Source organism: Vipera ursinii, assembly GCF_947247035.1.
Source record: "Vipera ursinii genome assembly, chromosome: 2".
NCBI classification, from domain to species: Eukaryota; Metazoa; Chordata; class Lepidosauria; order Squamata; family Viperidae; genus Vipera; species Vipera ursinii.
In genome coordinates, this window is record NC_139513.1 from 178,663,076 (window position 1) to 178,682,766 (window position 19,691).

The 19,691-nt window shown below is 40.3% G+C and overlaps 1 protein-coding gene across 1 annotated transcript in view; it reads left to right on the plus strand.

Annotated features, from left to right (window-relative positions):
• The window catches only part of LOC310635580 (dedicator of cytokinesis protein 7-like), a gene marked incomplete at its 5' end in the record, with an annotated part of 198,900 nt that extends 179,497 nt beyond the window's left edge, over positions 1 to 19,403 (plus strand). The window contains 7 exons of the mRNA XM_083354666.1: positions 1,427 to 1,552; positions 5,674 to 5,763; positions 6,200 to 6,436; positions 6,970 to 7,113; positions 8,105 to 8,211; positions 13,985 to 14,152; positions 14,770 to 19,403. Coding sequence (XP_083210792.1) covers positions 1,427 to 1,552; positions 5,674 to 5,763; positions 6,200 to 6,436; positions 6,970 to 7,113; positions 8,105 to 8,211; positions 13,985 to 14,152; positions 14,770 to 14,812 — 915 coding nt within the window. The 3' untranslated portion in view covers positions 14,813 to 19,403. The remainder of the gene's footprint in view (positions 1 to 1,426; positions 1,553 to 5,673; positions 5,764 to 6,199; positions 6,437 to 6,969; positions 7,114 to 8,104; positions 8,212 to 13,984; positions 14,153 to 14,769) is intronic.
• Positions 19,404 to 19,691: the final 288 nt, after the last annotated feature.

Here is a 19,691-nt window from a genome sequence, read left to right on the forward strand (position 1 = left end):
ATAACAGATCATGCCAAACCAATCTTATTACATTCTTTGACAAAGTGTCTAAATTAGTAGACCAGCGAAATGCTGTGGACATGGTATACTTAGACTTCAGCAAGGTATTCAACAAAGTAGACCACAACCTACTTGTTGGTAAACTAGAAAAATGTGGGATAGACAGCATCACCACCAGATGGATTTGTAACTGGTTGACAATGTACTCAACGAGTAGTCCTTAATGGTACTACGTCTACATGGAGAAAGTAAGTAGCAGAGTAACACAAGGTCTCTCCATCTTAGGCCCAGTACTCTTCAATATTTTCATAAATAACTTAGATGAACTCATCAAACTTGTAGATGACACTAAGCTGGCAGGAATAGCCAACACCCCAGAAGACAACACCCCAGAAGACAAGCTCAGGATCCAAAAAGATCTTGACAGACTTGAACAATGGGCCATATCCAACAAAAAGAAATTTAATGTGGAGAATACCAAGATTTTACACTTCGGCAGGAAAAACCAAGGGTACAAGTATAGATTAGGCAAAACCTGGCTCAAAAACAGTAACTCTGAGAGGGACCTTGGAGTCCTAGTGGACAATCACATAAACATGAGTCAACAGTGTGCGACAACAGCCAGAAAAGCTAATACAATCCTTGGTTGTAGAAACAGAGACATAGAATCAAAATCACATGAAGTATTAGTACCACTTTATAAAACTTTAGTAAAACCACACCTGAAGTACTGCATCCAGTACTAGAGAAAAGAAGAAATAGGGGTGACATGTTAGCAGTATCCCAGTATTTGAGGAGCTGCCACAAAGAAGAGGGGTTCAACTTATTTCCCAAACCACCAGAAGGCAAGACAAGAAACAATGGATGGAAACTAATCAAGGAGGGAAGCAACCTGGAATTAAGGAGAAACTTCCTAACAGTGAGGACAATTAACCAGTGGAACAGCTTACCTTCAGAGGTTGTAGGTGCTTCATCATTGGAGGATTTTAAGAAAAGACTGGACAGCCACCTGTCTGAAATGGTATAGGGTCTTCTGGACCGGAAGACCTCCTTCAAGCACATTTCATGGGGTGCAGAAAGAGATTGATCTTTATTGGCAAATGATGGTCCCTGAAAATACCTTCAAAATCACAGGATTACCTGGATTGTTCTTTGTGGACACAGTGCACACAGAATCAGGCAAGAATATAAACCCACACTTAATTGTAAATGCATATGTTATTGATTGTTAGCTGTCCAGAGTTCTTAAAATGAGGAGCTGAATAAATGTTTAAAATAAATAAATAAATATAAACTGGATTCAAGGAAAGAATTGCTGAGAGTGAGATAGGTAGCCAGGTTAGAAAGACATGTTATAGTTAAGGTTAAAATTTTCAATTTAACTTTGCTGTTTTATTTCTCCCTCCATTCCTTTAGATTGCTTTAGAGAATGTTTGGAACGTATTTCCGAGTTGGTTTTTATGGCAGCAAATTTGGAGACCTGGATGAACAAGAGTTTGTCTACAAAGAACCTTCTATCACTAAATTAGCTGAAATTTCTCATCGACTTGAGGTAACAGCTAAAATATCCTCAAAGGAGATATAGATGAAGCAATTTAGTGAATATGTAAGAGAAAACAGAGATTCAATTGTGAATGGGAACACAGCACCAATTGCATCTCTTTAGAGTGTTTGCATGGACAGTCTTGCTCATATGCCTTGGAAAGAACTTGCTGAAAACAAAATTCTATTCTTGGCTTTCAGAAATCTATGCAAGTAGTCCTTGACATATGACTGCAACTGAGCCCCAAATTTATGTTGCTAAGTGAGTTTTGTCCCATTTTGTGACCTTTCTTGCTACAATTGTTAAGGGAATCCATGCAATTGTTAAATTAGTACTAGGTTACTAGATGAATCCGGCTTCCCCATTGACTTTGCCTGTCAGAAGGTCACAAAAAGTGATCACATGACCCTGAGACACTTCAGCCATCATAAATATGAACTGATTGGCAGGCTTCCAAATTTTGAGTATGTGACCATAAGGATGCTGCAATGGTCATAAGTGAAAAACAATCATAAGTCACTTTTTTCAATGTCATAACAATGAATGGTCACTAAATGAATGGTTGTAAGTCAAGGACTACCTGTATACATTGTGCAATATGCATATGCAGGGTGATCAGAGTTGCTGATCTACATACATTCTTATTTAGGAAGCAGGATCTCCCTATACAGAAGATAGCTGTTTTCCAGTACTTGAAGAGTTGCCACAGAGAAGAGGGGTTGATTCATTCTCCAAAGCACTAAGGACAGGACAAGAAGCAATGGGCGGAAGACCTAGAACTAAGGACAAATTTCCTGACAGTGAGAATAATTAATCAGTGGAATAGCTTGTCTCTTAGAAGCTTTGGGTGCTCCATCACTGGAGGTTTCAAGAAGAGACTGGACAATGATTTGTCTGGAATGGTATAGAATCTCCAGGGGGTTGGACTAGAAGACCTCCAAGATCTCTTCCAACCCTATTATTCCTTGCTCTATGTTCTAAGAACTTTGTAGATAAAATTCTGTTGATTTGTTACCTTTTTCCTTTCTAATATCATGATGACAATTTACCAGTATTTTGCTTTCAAATTTTAGTATTCCATTCATCTGTGAAAAGATGGTAAATGTGGGTGTGTTACATTGGCATAAACTTTTTCAATATTCATTTGTTCTGTATCTGTATTGGAGCATAGATTGGGACTCACCCTTATAATGAGAGACTTGCCTGGGCTCACATTCAGATTGTATAATTTGGGGGGTTGTGTCCAAACATTGATTTATGCACTCTTCTTTAAAACCTTCAATTTTTTTATTATTTCCATGTTAATAGTAGATGATTTGGTAGCCCTCTAGTGTGAAAAGCAACCACTCCAGTTCGTTTCAGTTGACTGAAGATCACTAGTACCTATCATGTCAATCTTAGGTCTTGATATACCAGTGATTTACCTATCTTGGCAGCATCAGACTTTCATTTTGCCTCTATGAGCGTCAGTAGCCATTTGAATTTAATCCTCTGTCACTCTGTGCTTTTTACCCAGTAGCTTGTTGGATACTCTCCAGGCAGGCAGGCTCATTGTCTGCTATCATGGTTTTGGTTATGAATGTTTATTTTCTTTTTCTTGGCAAAATACTGGAGTGGGTTGTCATTGCTGCCTTATGGCTGAGCCTGAACCCAGGTTTGCAGGATCTTGGGCCTGGGTGGAAACATGCAGTTCTAACTTATAGGAATAAAGACATATGAACTATGTACAATTTGCTAACTATATTGATGAGAGTCCTATGTATTTCACCTCCTTTTTTAAATAATGGATTGGAGAGCGGGAGGGATCCTCTGCTGACACTTAGAAAATGTACCCCATGCTGTGACAGGCAGCATAAGATAGATAGATAGATAAATAGATAGATAGATAGATAGATAGATAGATAGATAGATAGATAGATAGATAGATAGATAGATAGATAGACAGACAGACAGACAGACAGACAGACAGACAGACAGACAGACAGACAGACAGAGACAGAGACAGAGACAGAGACAGAGACAGAGACAGAGACAGACAGATCGATCTCCTAGGCAGTATCTTACATTTGGGCTGTGTGTGTGTGTGTTCTAATTCTTCCTAGGGAGAATCTTCTGCATTTTTTCCCTATATGCTCTTCCTCCCGCAGGGCGCTCCAACTGAGATATAAGATAAGTTTATCATGGGTACTGGAGTGAGACATTGATGTATCTGATTCATATTAACTTTTATATTGATATAATTATATAAAATATAATTAAAAACTACAAAAATACTTTGATTCTATCGAACACAATTTTAGGAAGAAAAACTGGTTATTGGAAATGCTCAAAATTTCATATTAATTTTGTTCTACTTGCCACTTAACTTTTAGAAATGTTGAGTTGTTCTTTTGAAGTATGTACCAATAATATATACTTGAAAACTAAAAGGAGTGCAATGGAAATGGGTATTATGACGATCCTCCTCCTCCTCCTCCTCCTCCTCCTCCTTCTTCTATAAAGTTATTATTGGTACATGTTTCTGGTAGTAGTTGACATACCAGCAGATGGGCCGGGCTGTGCATCTCTCCACATTTACATAGCGTTATCCGCTAAGAGTCTCCACTTGAGCATATTTGTTTTACACATAGGCATTCCAACTCTCAACCTATTCAGGGTCCTCCAAGTAGTATAAGGGAGGTCAGATCCTTCAGGCATATCATCCTTAAATATTATTCTTGGCTTGATAGTCCTCTTCTTCCATCTTTTAATTAAGTTTTGTTTTTGTGTACCCTCAAGAATGTTTGTTCTTGCCATAAAGCTGTTCCTAGATCTGAATTGATGGGCTTGGGGCATATGTCTGTTCAGAGGATGTCGAGGATCATTATCGTGTTTAGTTCTCTCAACATCGGCAGCTACTTCTCTCCTGATCTTAGGTGGGGCAATGCCCAGTGAGAGGATATATTTTCTCAACTGGGGTAGGTTTGAGACAACCTGTCACTAAGCATATTGTTTCACTGATGATAATATCAACTTGTTGGCATGTTGAGATGCGCCCCACACTGGAGCAGTAAACCTGAAAAAAACAATTATGATTGTAAAATTGTAAGTTTCCAACAAGTTTGGAAACACATCCATTCTTGGTCAATTATACAAAAGACTAAGGAGCTATGTGAGTTTTGTCTTTAACAGAATTTTGGATTATGTCTGTAACATTGTTACACTGCAAATACCTACTGCAGATAAAAAATAGTCTAGGTAGGATCCGCTTCACTGGGAGGAAGGAAGGAAGGAAAGAAAGGCGTCTGTAAAGGAAGAGGCTGTGGTTCTAGAATTGGTTTTGTACAGATAGTCCTCGAGTTATGAATGTAATGGAGCCTGCCCATTCCATTCTTAACTTGAAAATTCGTGGGAGTGAATCTCATACCTCACATGAGATCACTCCCTTGCTCATTAAGACGCAGGGCTTGTTAAGTGAACATGAGGCATCTCAGGGTGGGGAAAGCCATGGAGGGCCTAGTGATAGAACAGGTCCCCAAGGCCTCCCCAACCCACTAAGATACTTCATGCTTCCCCCTCCCTTCATGCTGTGCCAGACTCACCTTGAAAAGATCTGTCCCCTCTCTGCTGCGGTTCATGCTGCTGCCTGGATCTGAGGCTGGGAGACATTTCTGCATGCCTCCAGAGGCCAGATCCGGGCATTGGAGGCCTTTTCCAGGCTGCTTTCAGGCTGGAGGCCTTTTCCAGGCTGCTTTTCCAGGCTGGGGGAATGCTTCCGCGTGCTTCCGGAGGCTCGGTCTGGGTGTCGGAGGCCTTTTCCAAGCCTCTGGCACCTGGATCTCCAGGCCTGGAGCAGCCAAGAGGGCGAAGGATCTTGATCTTCACAGGGTGTGTATTGAAGGCCTAGTGCATTTTATAATTAGTATTTCATACAGTTCTGGCATTTACAACAAAAGCCCTAAACGGAAAACACTAACTCTTTTACTGACTGGATACTTTAAGCCAGGAATGAGAAAACTGATCCCACAGGAAATATTGAACTATCTTGTCACTAGACATGTGGTTAATCCTCATTATGATGACCTGAGATATCCAGAATCATCTCAGACCTTTTTGCCTTGCAAAATTGTCCTGTTTTGTTTTCCATTCAGGAGTTTTATGCTGAACGTTTTGGGCATGAAATGGTGGAAATCATCAAAGGTTCCAATCCTGTAGACAAGACCAAACTGGATCCTAATAAGGTAGATTCTACTGTATATAGTATTAGATGCGACTATTTTACCATTGGACTGTATGTTTAAACCAAGAAGATATGAGCGGAAAGAAGCTGTGGATCTCTAGGTATAGCAATTCCTAAGTATTACTAGTATAGCATTCTAGGTAAGAAGTGATTTACCATATTTCTTCTTCCATACGACATACACCACAGTGGAAATACCTTTAGGATTTCTCCTCTCATTCCATAAGCTACACATCTTGCCTATAAATTACTGAAATTGCAAGGTTATCAGAATGCTTGTCCTGTTTCTCCCCTCCAAGAATCCAATGCTGCTTTGGGGCAGCTGCTCTCTTCTCTGCTCACTTGCCCTTGTTCCAATGATAGCCTGAACTCCAAGCAAACAAGTGCCTGATGCAACAGTGCTGAAAGGATGCTGATCCTGTCTTGTCTTGTCACAGGCATACATCCAGTTGACTTATGTGGAGCCTTTCTTTGACACCTATGAATTGAAGGACCGTGTCACGTATTTTGACAAGAACTACAATCTGCGCACCTTCATGTTTTGTACCCCTTTCACATTGGATGGACGAGCACATGGGGATCTGCACGAGCAGTTCAAGCGCAAGACTCTGCTCACCACTTCTCATGCTTTCCCGTACATCAAAACCCGCATTAATGTCATCCACAAGGAAGAGGTAACAAGAGAATCAGCTCATGGAGCTTACAGGGATCACAGTTACCGAGAGTGAAAAAATTGTAGAATATGGTTTGTATGCAAAATTCACCTTACTGAAGATGTCAGTTTTCTGTATTTTATGATGTATGGAAGTAAGCTTGAAAGTGTTTCAGCAGTTTAATTTTTAAGACCTCAGAAAAGTTAAATTCTTTCAGACAGAGAAATGGCCAGAGAATATTGCACTGTGTGAATGCAATGCAGATTTCTCCAAGTATAGCATTCCCAGGCTACACTCTGTAGTAGGTCAATTGTGAATAAATTATGCAAAATAGTAAATGTAAGAAAATATTCATTGTAAATTAAATTATGAGATAGAGGTCAGGCAGTTATAACCCTTCTACTGTATGTAGAGTCATGAATCCATCTTTTCCTAGTGCAAAACTTGGATTGGAACTAATTTTATATATTTTTTTGTATTTATACACATAGTTTTAAGCACAAGGAGGTAATCCTCTGACAGTTTTGTTTAAGTTTGCCTTGTCTTGTCTCCAGATTATTCTTATTCCTATTGAAGTAGCCATAGAGGACATGCAGAAGAAGACTCAGGAATTGGCTTTTGCCACCCACCAGGACCCAGCTGATGCCAAGATGCTGCAGATGGTGCTTCAAGGATGTGTTGGAACTATAGTCAACCAGGTACCCAAGCACGGAATGGGAAGAACTGTTTTATTGCAGGCCAAGTTAGCAAAGTGGGGTTGAATCCTCTTGGCAGAGATAATAGTTGAGGAACAAAGATGTTGCAAAATGAAGGAAGCATGAGATATTACATAATGATGGATATATGATACAGCAACTGCAGAAGACTCTGAAATTTAAGTTTGGGAATGTGTATAGCATTGAGCAGCATTGACTGTGTTTGTCAGTGACCTACAGTAGAATCTGTATAGAGGTTGTCACTGTAGGAGAGCTGTGTTATCAGAAGCAATGGAACGGCCAGTCTGATATATGACTGGGATGAGGCAGGGTATTCAAGGTGATTATATTGATGCAGTGTCTATCAGTGGGCTTCCAGGTACAATTCAATGTTGATTGTCATCTCTAAACCCCTTCATGGCTTAGGCTCAGGCTCTGATTACCTACAGGACTGCCTTTCTTCTGAAGCCAGCCATTTCTGCACAACCAGAAATGTAGAATTGATGTATTCCAGGTCCTGGTTATAAAACAATATCATTTAGGAGACATGTTTTCTCTGTAGCTGTGCCTGCCCTGTGGAGCAGTATTTTCTCTGAGGTCCGTATGGCCTCATTCGTGCTGTATTTTCATAAAACATTAGCAAAGTGCCTCTTTCAGTGGGCCCTGAAGCAGGATGAAATGATCAGCACTCTTGATAGGGCATCTTGGATTTATTATGACTGAGTTTGGTGTAGGGTCTATGCATTACTGTTTTCTGGGTTCTTGTTTTATTTTATTTTTTATTTTAATGTGTATGCCTTTTAAAGATACTCCAGTAAATAAGGTAGCATTCAGGTTGATAATTAAATAAAAATAATGATGTCTAAGAGTGGCCTAAAATTAATTGATACAGGTGGAATGGCAAGGGAAGGAAATCTTCCCACTTGTATCCCAGATTCTGACTTCAATTCAGGCATTCTTACCATACTTCCTCTCCATGCCTTTCCTGTTCCAGGGTCCTCTGGAAGTGGCACAGGTATTTTTGGCTGAGATCCCTGATGATCCCAAACTCTATCGACACCACAACAAACTCCGGCTGTGCTTCAAAGATTTCACTAAGAGGTAATGCACAATGACAGCTGTCACAATACCATAGGCTCCATGCACGATTTGGTAACTACATTTATACGCTGTTCCATCATATTTAGGGCCTTACAAAAATAGAACATTAACTAAAAATAATTGCAAATAATGTTAATAATGTGCAAGAACAGAGGATAAAGGAACATTACATAACTTCACTAAAATATATTTAATTTATAATTGCAGTAGATTCAAATGCTCATAATGTAAAGGCTTGGGAAAATAAAGTGAGCTCCACCCAAGCAGACCTCTAGGCCACGGGTCAGCAATCCGTGGCTCTGGAGCCGCATGTGGCTCTTTCAGCCTTCTCCTGCGGCTCCCAGTTTGCAGAGAGAGACAGAGACAGAGAGAGGCACTTGCGTTCCCCCCCCTCTCTCTCTGTGTAACTCATGCTGTTTTCCGCGAAGCTGACAAGCTTATTGAGTGGGGCTCCTGCCTTTGCTGCGTCTCCACAGGAAGCAGCAAAAAGCAGGGCAGGAGAGCCAGCCCAATAAGAATGTGTGTCAGCTTGTCCGAGAACAGTGTGAAGCTAGCTTGCCAGGTGAGCAGAAGATCTGAGAGAGGGAGAGAGAGGGGGAGGGAGGGAGGGAGGGAGGGAGGGAGGGAGGGAGAGAAAGAGAAGGGGAGAGAGAGAGAGAGCAGCCTCTATTTCTTTTTAATTAAACTCTTCAATAAAGTTCCCCTCCTCACATGCGTGCGCGCATTTTGCAGCTCCCAGTGTGGTTTTTTTTCTCCTCTGGGAAACAGGTCCAAGTGGCTCTTTGAGTGTTTAAGGTTGATGACCCTGGCCTAGGCAAAACTTTCAATATAGATAGCTATCCAAGTATGATGTGTTACATCAGAAATGACCTCCAAAACATACATACTTCTCCCATTAATGCAGATGCAACTGTGTGTCATCCCAGTACATCATTGTTGGGCTTTACATGAGGCTGAGATCCTCATGTGCTTTTCCTCCCTTTGCAGAGAACCATTTAGATAATAGAGTCAAGAAATGTCTTTTGGAGCAGCATAAAAAGCAACTGCAAGATGATATACCAGAAATGGTCTTAGGGAATGAAGGGGATTTCCTTTGCAAGTAATATTGGGAAGGTCAGTGAAAAGACATATACAGAATTTGTGCAGGACAGAAAAAGATTTCTTAGACAATAACTGTCAAGTTTGTGACGTATGGGCTTTTCAAGTGACTCTGAAAGTTTGCTTCTTGGATACAGATTTCCCTGATTTACATCACAGTTAAAATAACTTCCAGCTATGCTAAAGGAAAATCAACTGGAATTCTGTTTTACAGAATTAGCTTTCCAAAACAATGCTGCTTTCCAGAATAGCAGCTCTGGGGGGAGGTGGTTATGAGGATTCAAGCATAGGAATGGAGGATGCCTCTGCCTAGAAGGAATGGAGGATGCCTCCCTAGAAGAGCTAAAAGAATACTCTGCTTTTACTGTGTTGACTTGTATCCTGTTTCCACACAGAAAATATATCAAAGTAATATATATCCAAGTTAATAAAACTGTTGTGAGGATCTCAAAAAATCAGCAGAGTGCAGTGCCCCAAGGGTCTGACTGTGGTTGGGGAAAGGTGGGTTCCTTTAATGGACTGAAAAGAGCCAAGTAAAAGGTCCTTTTCAAATATGGGGCTCACCAATGACTGGCCTCTCTCTGTCTGTTGATAAAATAAGAAGAGATTCCTGTGTATACCTTCAGCAGGTGGCAGCATCTAACCAACCATATCTAATCTCAGAAGCTAAGCAAAAATGTTCTGGTTAGTGCTTGGGTGGCAATCCTTCAGAAAGTATGTAGACATGTTCATAAAGTCACCAGCATTCAAGTTCAGCTCAAAAGTGACTTTTACCCTCTTCAGGTTATAGGAGGTAGTTAGGATAAATGCAGTATTTTCTCTTGAGAGCTGGGGGTGGGTGGGGGTAGAGGCAGGGGGCAGGGAAACTTCCCTAATTTTATACCCACAACAGCAACTGCACAGAGACAGGCTGGCTAAAAAAATAGGACTGGCTCAGAGAGCTTGACAGGTGAAGGTGGATTTTTATCTGGCTCTTCTGGAACAGTAAAAGAAGATAGATGAAGCGGCTCTTACATAATCACTTGTCAAGTAACAAAGCTGCCTCAATTCATTTGTGTCAGTATCTCTTTTTGAGTATTTGATACAGCTGAGCATTCTTCTCCACTCCTACCCTGACCCGTGATCATTTTATTTTTATTTTTTTTTAAGTTTTATTAGTTTGTAAGAATTACAATCTTTAGAGCTTAGTAAACAACATGTTGTCTGGGTTCACATATTTAACATTAACTTCTTCAGTACTGCACAATCCAGTATTTTTTCCCTGATCCTCCTTTCTTCCCTATATTTTTTCCATTTTCCCCTCATTACACAGTTAGAATTCTTGGTACTACTGATGTATACAGAGTTAGGTATAAACATCTTCATCATATTTTACTAATATTATACAAAATAATAATATCAATTCATAAATCAATATCCTGTTTTTTGTGTTCATTAAGGTTTAATTTCCCATCAATATTTAAAGTATCTTTGTCAGTTATGATTTTCATGATATTAATTACATTTATATAGCTAAAAGTTTTATTCATACCAATCCTCCTCCTATTTTCATATTTCCCCTAAAAGAAGAGAAAAAAATGCTATTAAATTTTAATTTCCCATCAATATTTAAAGTATCTTTGTCAGTTATGATTTTCATGATATTAATTACATTTATATAGCTAAAAGTTTTATTCATTCCAATCCTCCTCTTATTTTCATATTTCCCCTAAAAGAAGAGAAAAAAATGCTATTTTAATTTTAAACCATATCTTTCATTATAAAAAGTCTAATTATAATCTAAGGGTCATCCATTCTTTTAACCATATTCAAACAAGTACTTAAACATATGATGCCCCCTCTAATAGGTCAAATCTTCTATTTTTTAAATCTAACTCTCGCTTTCTTTCTTTGCCAAGTAGCTTTCCAAACCAAGGCAATTAAATCGCCCAGGAATTTTCTTTCTATTTTGATGAAAGTTACTTGGCATGAGGAAGACAATTTAGGTAGGGTATTTTTGAGGGGCAATTCCACCCATTTATGTTCCTTAAGCAACTCCCACCTTCCTTCTCTCTCAATTTCTCCCCTCATCTTTTGTCTCCCAAATTGTAACATTTCCCCTGACAGCTCTATGTTCCATTCCCCAAAATCTTCCGTGTCATCTGGTGCATCTTGCAAGCTTAAAAGTTAAAGGGTCTTTTGCAATTTCATTGTTATGGGTAAATCTTGCAGTATTTTATTTGTGTATAATAGTTTATATTTCCTTTCTTTCATCTCTTCCGTCTCTAGATCCATTTTCTCTGCTTCATCTTCCGATCTCTGGTTTATTTGTTCATACTTTGTAGTCATTGTCTGGGAACGTTCTAGTTGTAGATTTAATTTGGAGATTTGCTCATTTATATTATCTAAATTAGTTTTAGTCACATTGTGGTTTCTTTTTATGTCCTCTTTGTATGCAATTATTGTTTGGTGAATTAGTTGTAGCATAGAGTATATTTCCTTCTGAAAAGTATTTCTTTTTTCTTGAGGCATCATTCCTGAAGATCCTCTAATATCACCAGTCTCAGTAAGAGTAGAACAAAGCTTCCTCTAGCTTTCTGGTCTTTATATGCAGCCTTTATAATCCAGAAGATTTTAGAGTACAGATCCAGTCCCAAAAGCAATATTTTATAATGATCCTTTGTCTCAGGTTTCCAAAAATTGTCAGGCAGTATTATAATCCACAATGTTCAAAGTGTTCAACCTCTCTGAAAATAGCTCAAAAGCCTCTCCCAGCCAAAAGTAATCAAAGGTCAAGTTTTTCTTTCTCTTCCACTAGCTCTTGAGATTAAAAGCCTAAACTCAGTGGGTGTTTGTAATCCAACAAGGTCAGGGTGATAAGTATGCCACAATATTTTCCTTTATTGCCAGCTGTTCTTCCTTAGGCTAGGAATCACCAAGCAGGCAGATCCACCACTAGATATCATTCAAAATCCATTTTCCACCCTTTGTTTTAAGGATTGATTTCTTGTATTTCACCTCAATGGGTTTTTTTTCCAAAGAGAAAATCTTAACAGTTATCTCAGTTCTCAAATTTCAAAATTGTAGTTTTATATTACTTCCACTTCAATATTGTGTATTTCTGTTCCCTATAGAAATTAAAAAGCCACTTCCATTCACATTCGGAGGTTTTTAGCTTCTTGGGATCCTTTCCCAGGAAATTCAGTTGTAAAATAGTAAAGAAAGGATCAATATTCTCACCCAGTTCCAAACATGCTGTTTATGATGTGCTAATTGGGGCTTTTGTTCTTCGGTTATCAGCAGCTAATGGCCAGCTACAGAAATGTAGCCGGTCTTTCCCCTGCTGGTTTGGAGGGCTTTCTTTGAATCAAACAGAAAGACCGCCATCTCTCCATGATCGACAAGGCACCCCTCCTTCATTGCCTCTTCAGGGTGACTTTAGGCCCTTTTCAGGGCCCTCAGCAGGGCAAAATTGGGCATGGAGGGCCTTCCTGTGCCCGTCTTGCCGCAAAACCGGAAGTCCTGACCTGTGATCATGTTAAACCGGGTAAAGGTTATTTATGGAAATATGGTTATGGCATGCTCTTAGAAACATCTAACATTTCATTATGTTAATTAAAGCAACTTAGTTCACATACTGGCTGTACAATTTCTCTTGACAATCTTGTCAACACTGCTAACATCAGATGTTCTTGCTTTGGCAACAGATGAAAATGCAGCCATTTTCTCTTTTTCCTTTTTGCTACTTTTAGAATTAGTTGGTGCAGGGAGGAGGGATTGGGATACGAGCTCAGTTAGCCATAATAATAACTCTGCCATGGGAACCCAGGGCCAGACTGGGTCCAGAGCTGATAATGTTTTGGCGGGCTGGAGAGCTGGGGAGAAAGCCCACACTTTAAGCTAATTGGGGAGTGTGCTTTATGACTGTTTATTGGGGTGGGAATTGTACTTTGTTACTTTGTATCCAAGGGAGGGGAATTTAGTTTTTGGGTTCAACTATGTAGTGCCGATAGTTTGTATCCTGAATAAAAGATTCTTTAAAGAAAATAATGCCTCGAAGTTCTTTTGAAGGGTTTCATCTATCGGAACCATGAGACTTGTCTTAACAAGGAATGGTAGATAACTGATTTTATATACAGCACCGCTAGAAAGGTGGGGTAATGCTAAGTAATTCATTGCTGTCCATCCTACAAACACAACTTTGCTCTTTGCCCAGTTATATATTTTGTCTTCTGTATTGAGCCTTGCAAAAAAATGTTGCAGTTCTTAATAGATCAAAGAAAATAGTTTTCTTTAATATCAGCTGGGCCTATACAATCCCCCTTTGGTTGGCTAACTTTAGTCTGTTTATTAATTTGATATTCAGCTTTTCCTCTAAAAAGTTCCAGACAACTAAAAGTAAAGCCAATCTTTTGAAAGGATGTCTTCAAAAGAGTAAATTTTGCAGCGCATGAATTCATTGCCAACACCTGCTGCAATTCAGTAAGGGTGATCTGAAGAGAAACGTTTGTCCCAGGAACCTTCCAAATCTAATAAGACACTTCAAAAATCTCTTGTCCTTTGAGGGTGTTTCAGACTAGAAGCTGGGAGCAATTATATCCAAGGTTGGAATAGTTAGACATCTGTAAACAGCCGAAAGGAAGAGGCAGAAAACTCTTTGAGGCTTCTCTAAGCCAGTATCCACCTATTTTCTTAGATGTGAAGATGCCCTTCGTAAAAGCAAGACACTGATTGGACCAGACCAACGTGAGTTCCTCCGAGAGCTAGAGAGGAATTACCAACGCCTAAAGGAAGCCCTGCACCCACTACTCAACCGCAAAATCCCTCAACTCTATACATCAGTTGCTTCTCATTCTGCACACAGGTGAGCTTGCATGCCCAGCTTGCCTCTGGTATGAGTAAACACTTCAAAATGGAGGCTCAGAACCAAAGTGCTTTGCACAGACAAGTTTATTGGTACAATTCCACCACTATTACACTTAGGGGCCCTTCCTAATTTGTTGGTTTTGTTTCAATCTTTTCCTCCTTGGGATATAAATGAATCCCACTTAATTTTTCTAGGAATTCTGCTCCTCCAAACAAGGAAATATATCCTTGTGCTGCTCTCCAGCACAAGATGCTATGCTGTTGGATTATACTCAGATATTTAGAATGTCATAAGTGACACTGGGACACTGTTAAGTTGTTTACCACTTGTTTTCAAGGGACACAGTTCTTACCCTTAGTAATTTTGAATCAGTTTAATAGTGTCTGTTAAGTGACATTTGTGCCTGTTAAGGCTATTTTAAATCTTATAATGATTCTGATTGTGCCAGTTGCTTTAGAGAGATCCTGCTTCAGAATCAGACCCAAATCTAATGCAGTTCTTTTATTTATTCAATAGAAATATACATTTCCGCCTTTGCCATTTCACTCTTTCCCTACATGGTGTAAATCCCTTTCCAATATTTGTTTGAAAACCTTCTTCTATTTCTCTTCCAGAAGTTCCTTCAACAGATTGAGTCTGAGGAAGATGGAAGCCTAACCTGGTTTGCTTGAATTGCAAGGAGTCTAATTTATGAAAGAAAGTACTGAACTTTGCAGCCATCAGAGTTTCAGCCTTAATGAAGGATTGTGCAGTTATTTTGCACTGGAAGACAATATTGAGATTCCTGCCCCATTTTTCCTGGCACTGTTCAAGATTTGAAGCCAGAGTTTCAGTCAAATAGAAGAATATTTGTTGAAGATGGTAGTGGAGAGGTGCTGGCTCCCACATTCTGCCTTGTTGAAGACTGAGCACCATCCTCAGGAAACTTCTCAGCACATGGCCATCTGGGTTGGGAAGGCTAGGTCAGACCTCCTGCAGATCTTGATCCAAGTGGAGATTTGTGTCATAGACACTGACCTTGAATTTCCATATGCAGCAGGTAGATCCAAAATGTAACTCTAGATGGACTTCCAAGTTTCTTCATTGTGGTTTCTCTGCTGCTTTCCCTTTGAAAGCTGAAATTAGCCGAAGAATTTGAAACCCTCCACTACTCACCCAATCCGTTCTTTTGTTCTGTGTTTTCACACGTTTTTGGCTTTTGATCACTTGGAATATCCAGTTATTTATGTATCCATAGGAATGACTGTCTTAGTTTCTGGATCTCATTCCTAACTCAGGGAAGAATACAGTGGTATCTAGATCAAGGTTAGAAGACGGAAACCTTATAACACCTGGATTTGATTCCTGCCATACTCCTTGATCTTCCTACCCATAGCTTGGTCTGAAACCCAGGAATTATGATTCTGTTGCTCCTTGTTCTGTTTCCCAGGTTTTTATTAAGAGCTCCTAAACTACTTTTTGGAATCTTCATTATCTATATTTTAAAGATAATTTAAAGGATCTAAAATGTTTATTTAGGTTTCTGGCGAATCCCCAATGCTGCTGCACAGAATCTAGCCACCTACACCATGATCACTGCCTGCTCGTCTTTAAGCAGCCACTGGAGATAAATACTTTCCGAATGACCAGGATACCTATCAATTATGGGGAGGATATGGTTTTTCTGAATAGCTCTTTAGAAGGAACATTGAAGGAGCATGTGTCCAATGGTCTACACCTCTCCTGGACCACAGGAGCAGAGTCTTTCAGCCAATGGTGTCTTTTTATACTTGCCGTACAGGACGGCCGATGGAAACACATGGCATCATGCAAGCGAGAATGCTTTCTGGTGGTTTACTGACTCCAACTGACTAAGATACCTGGCAGGTATAACTACATATCTAATAGAGGCTTGAGCCAGAAACAGCGGAGCCATACCTAAGGTCGCTTGCCTCTTGATCTCCTCTACCCTTTGACACAAGGTTTATTTTGCTTGGCCGTAGTACAATTTGAGAATTGAGGCTGGCGAGAAGCCTAGTTTGGCAAGGTTGGACTTGACTGCCTTGATCCATGAAAAGAATTTATCTTGAAGAATTAATGAAGCAAGGCCTTGCGAAAAGCAATTAAGCCTTAGCCAGATGTTTAACGAAGCTATACAGATTCTTGCTTCGACTTTTATCAATCCTGTCTCCAGGCGCAGAAGTGCATTTGGGACACAGCGCGGCATCTGGAGAATTGTTCTGATAAATTTGGATTGAACTCTTTGCAGTTGTGTAAAACACGAAGCTGAGGGTCCGAGCAAGGTCCCGTAGAGAAGCTGTGCTAGCAACTTGGCCAGAAAGAGCTTAATTGCAGCTGGAACATTGTGTCCTCCCTTTGTGCAGAAAAATTTAAGAATGGCATTCACTGATCATTGGCCAGAGGCAGCCGCGTATTCTCCATGGGCTTCTTGTGAGCCAGTGGCATGGATGACCACCCCTAGGTACTTAAAGGTGGTTACCTGCTCTATTTTGTGGCTATTTAAATACCATGAGTACTATTTTGGCCTTTTTGCAAAAGCCATAACCTTTGTTTTCTCATAATCTATGTCCAGTTTATTATATTTGCAATACTGGAAAAGGGCTCGCAAGGCTCTTTTAAGGCCAACTGGAGTCCTGGAGAGGATCACAGCGTCATCTGCATAGAGCAGCAGAGCAAGGCTGGGGGGGGGGTGTAATTTGGATTATTTAACCATTTTACCATATCATTTATGTAAAAATTGAAGAACAAGGGGGCCAAAATGTACCTCTGTTTTCACCCCGTTTTGAGTTTCAACTGACCTCGAGAGAGACCCTTGCATATTACACCTCACCTTGAGGGATGTTTTGGTATGTAAGGTGTGTAACAGATGGAGGAGTCTGTGATCAATTGAGGCAGCTTCCAGCTTCTCCCATAGCTTAGTCCTTATAACCATGTCAAAAGCTGCCTTAAGGTCTATAAAGGCAGCATATAATGATACAGGTCTATCTGATGCATATTTTTCAATCAAATGATGAAGAACTAAGCACTGATCTATGATGCCTCCTCTCTATAAACCCGGTTTGTTCTTCAGCAATCAGGTTCTCAAGATCCAGCTACACCTTTAATTTATCTTGAAGGTGTTTGGCATAGAGTTTGCTGATTATATTTAGCAGACTTATTGGTCTGTAATTGGCAGGGTCATCTCTCTTTCCCTTTTTATAAATTGGGAGCACAATTGCCAAGTCCCAATCCTCCGGGACATGGCCGGTGGAGTCAATATAAGTGAATAACGCTGCCAGGACAGGTGTCCACCACTCCATATTATTCTTTAGTAATTCAACTGAAATGAAGTCAGCTCCTGGAACCTTCCCGATCCTGAGTTGGCCAATGAGGGATTTAATTTCAGACTCTGAAACTGGATGCCACACAGGTAAATCCTTCAATATAGACCAGTGATGGTGAACAACCTAAAACCCACTTATGTATTGTTGGCTGGGTGGGTGTGGCCCATTGAGTGGACGTGGCTGCAGTGGTAACAGCAGACTGGGTGGAACTAAAAAGTTCAATCAATCAATTCCAACTTTGCAAAATCTTTTTTCCCCCGCGTGATTGACTGATTGAACCTTTTTTTTTTTTGCACACGGTGGAGGCCTAAAGTGAAAAGGTTTTATAAAACCCAGTTGAAGGCCTAGGACTGGGGCGACGGCACACATGCCCACAGAGAGGGCACTGCGGGCCACCTGTGGCATGCATGCCATAGGTTCGCCACCACGGATATAGACCTTGTACTCTTACTGGAGGGGTCTTCATACATTCTCCAAAAATGAAGTTCCCAGGTTATAGGAGATATAATAAGTGTGGACTATACTCTCAGATTGTTGGGGGCAATAAGCTGACTTTGTAATAATGCCGCTTGGGGGGGGGGTGAAAGCCCTAATAAGCAGGCATATACATAGAATGAAGGCTACTGCTAAGCTTGTAAGCCGCCCTGAGTCTTCGGAGAAGGGCGGGATATAAATGGAATTAAAATAAAATAAAAAAATAAATATGACAGTCTAATGGGGTATAGATTCTTTCAGAGTGGCAAGCTATTAGACACCAAAATGGGGAGGAGTTCTTTTGCTTTGCTGCTATGATGAGCTGTTGCCAGGAAGACCTTGTGTCTTGTCTCTTCTTGAATGCAATCAATTGCTTGAATTGTTTTGTGAATGTAAGTAACTGTTTAAGAATTGCTTTATTGCCATATCCAGTCTTGCATTTGTACTCCTTGTATGCCAAGTTAAGGGCTTTCTTGGCTTCTACGCAATCCTTATCAAACCATGGTTTGGAGGCGGTACAGGTTCTCTTAACTGAGCAATTTCGCTCATGTGCTAATAATGGTTGTAGCTCATAAACTAAACTTTTATATAGTTCTAATAAGTCTTGAGTCGGGTTGGCTGATATAAAGGCTGTGCGGATTTTTTGAAAATTATCCTCTGTTAGGGCTCTCCTTACTTTTTCATCAAGTTGTTGGGTCTATTGGACCCAACATCTTGTTAGGCCTGCTGTAGAGATTGCAGGGATAAAATGGTCCTTGGAGGGTATCTGCCTGGAAGGATTTCATGTATATACACAGAGGTAAGGCAGGACTTCAAAATTTTCTAAATAATGTACTAAGTCCATAGAAGTTAAGGTGTAGTCAGTGGTGCTAGTTTTGAACCCTGCCATAAGTGTAAACTCACCAGGATAGTCACCAGGCCATGAGCCATTAGATATGAAGAAGTTAAATTTATTTGCCAACTTGGCAAGACAGGCCAGCAGAGTTAGCTCTAATGTCTTTAAAGAGTCGTATGAGGGGGGTGTTGGTTTTTATAGGGACCTCCGATGGTGGGTATTGATGATGTTTATAATGTATAATCATCTGACCTCAATCTGGCATTAAAGTGTCCCCCTAGTAGGACCCTGGCATTTGAGTGTTCCATGAGTTGTTTATTAATGTAGTGTTCCAACTCCAGCCATACAGCAGTGGTTTCAGCTTTTCTTAGTGAAGGAGGGAAATAAATATTAATTATCAAAAGCAGGATTGAATGCAACTTGTGGAGAAGGGCCATAGCTGAATGGTTTAAAGGAGTAATAAGTGTGGACTATGCTCTCAAGCTGGTAGAAATAAATATACCCAGCCATCCTTTCAGTCTCCCTGGGCCTCTGCCTGGCCTTGCTTCCAGCTTATATGAATAATAGCCATTAAGCAGGAGATCATCAACAGTCCAAGTCTCTTAAAGATAAAGGTTCCCCCACACATGCGTGCTAGTTGTTTCCGACTCTAGGGGCCAGTGCTCATCTCCGTTTCAAAGCCGAAGAGCCAGCGCTTGTCCGAGGATGTCTCTGTGGTCATGTGGCCTGCATGACTAGATGCCAAAGGCTCACGGAACGCTGTTACCTTCCCACTGTAGTAGTCCCTATTTTTCTACTTGCATTTTTACATGCTTTCGAACTGCTAGGTTGGCAGAAGCTGGGACAAGTAACAGGCGCTCACTCTGCTACGCGGCACTCGGGATTCGACCTGCTAAACTGCCTA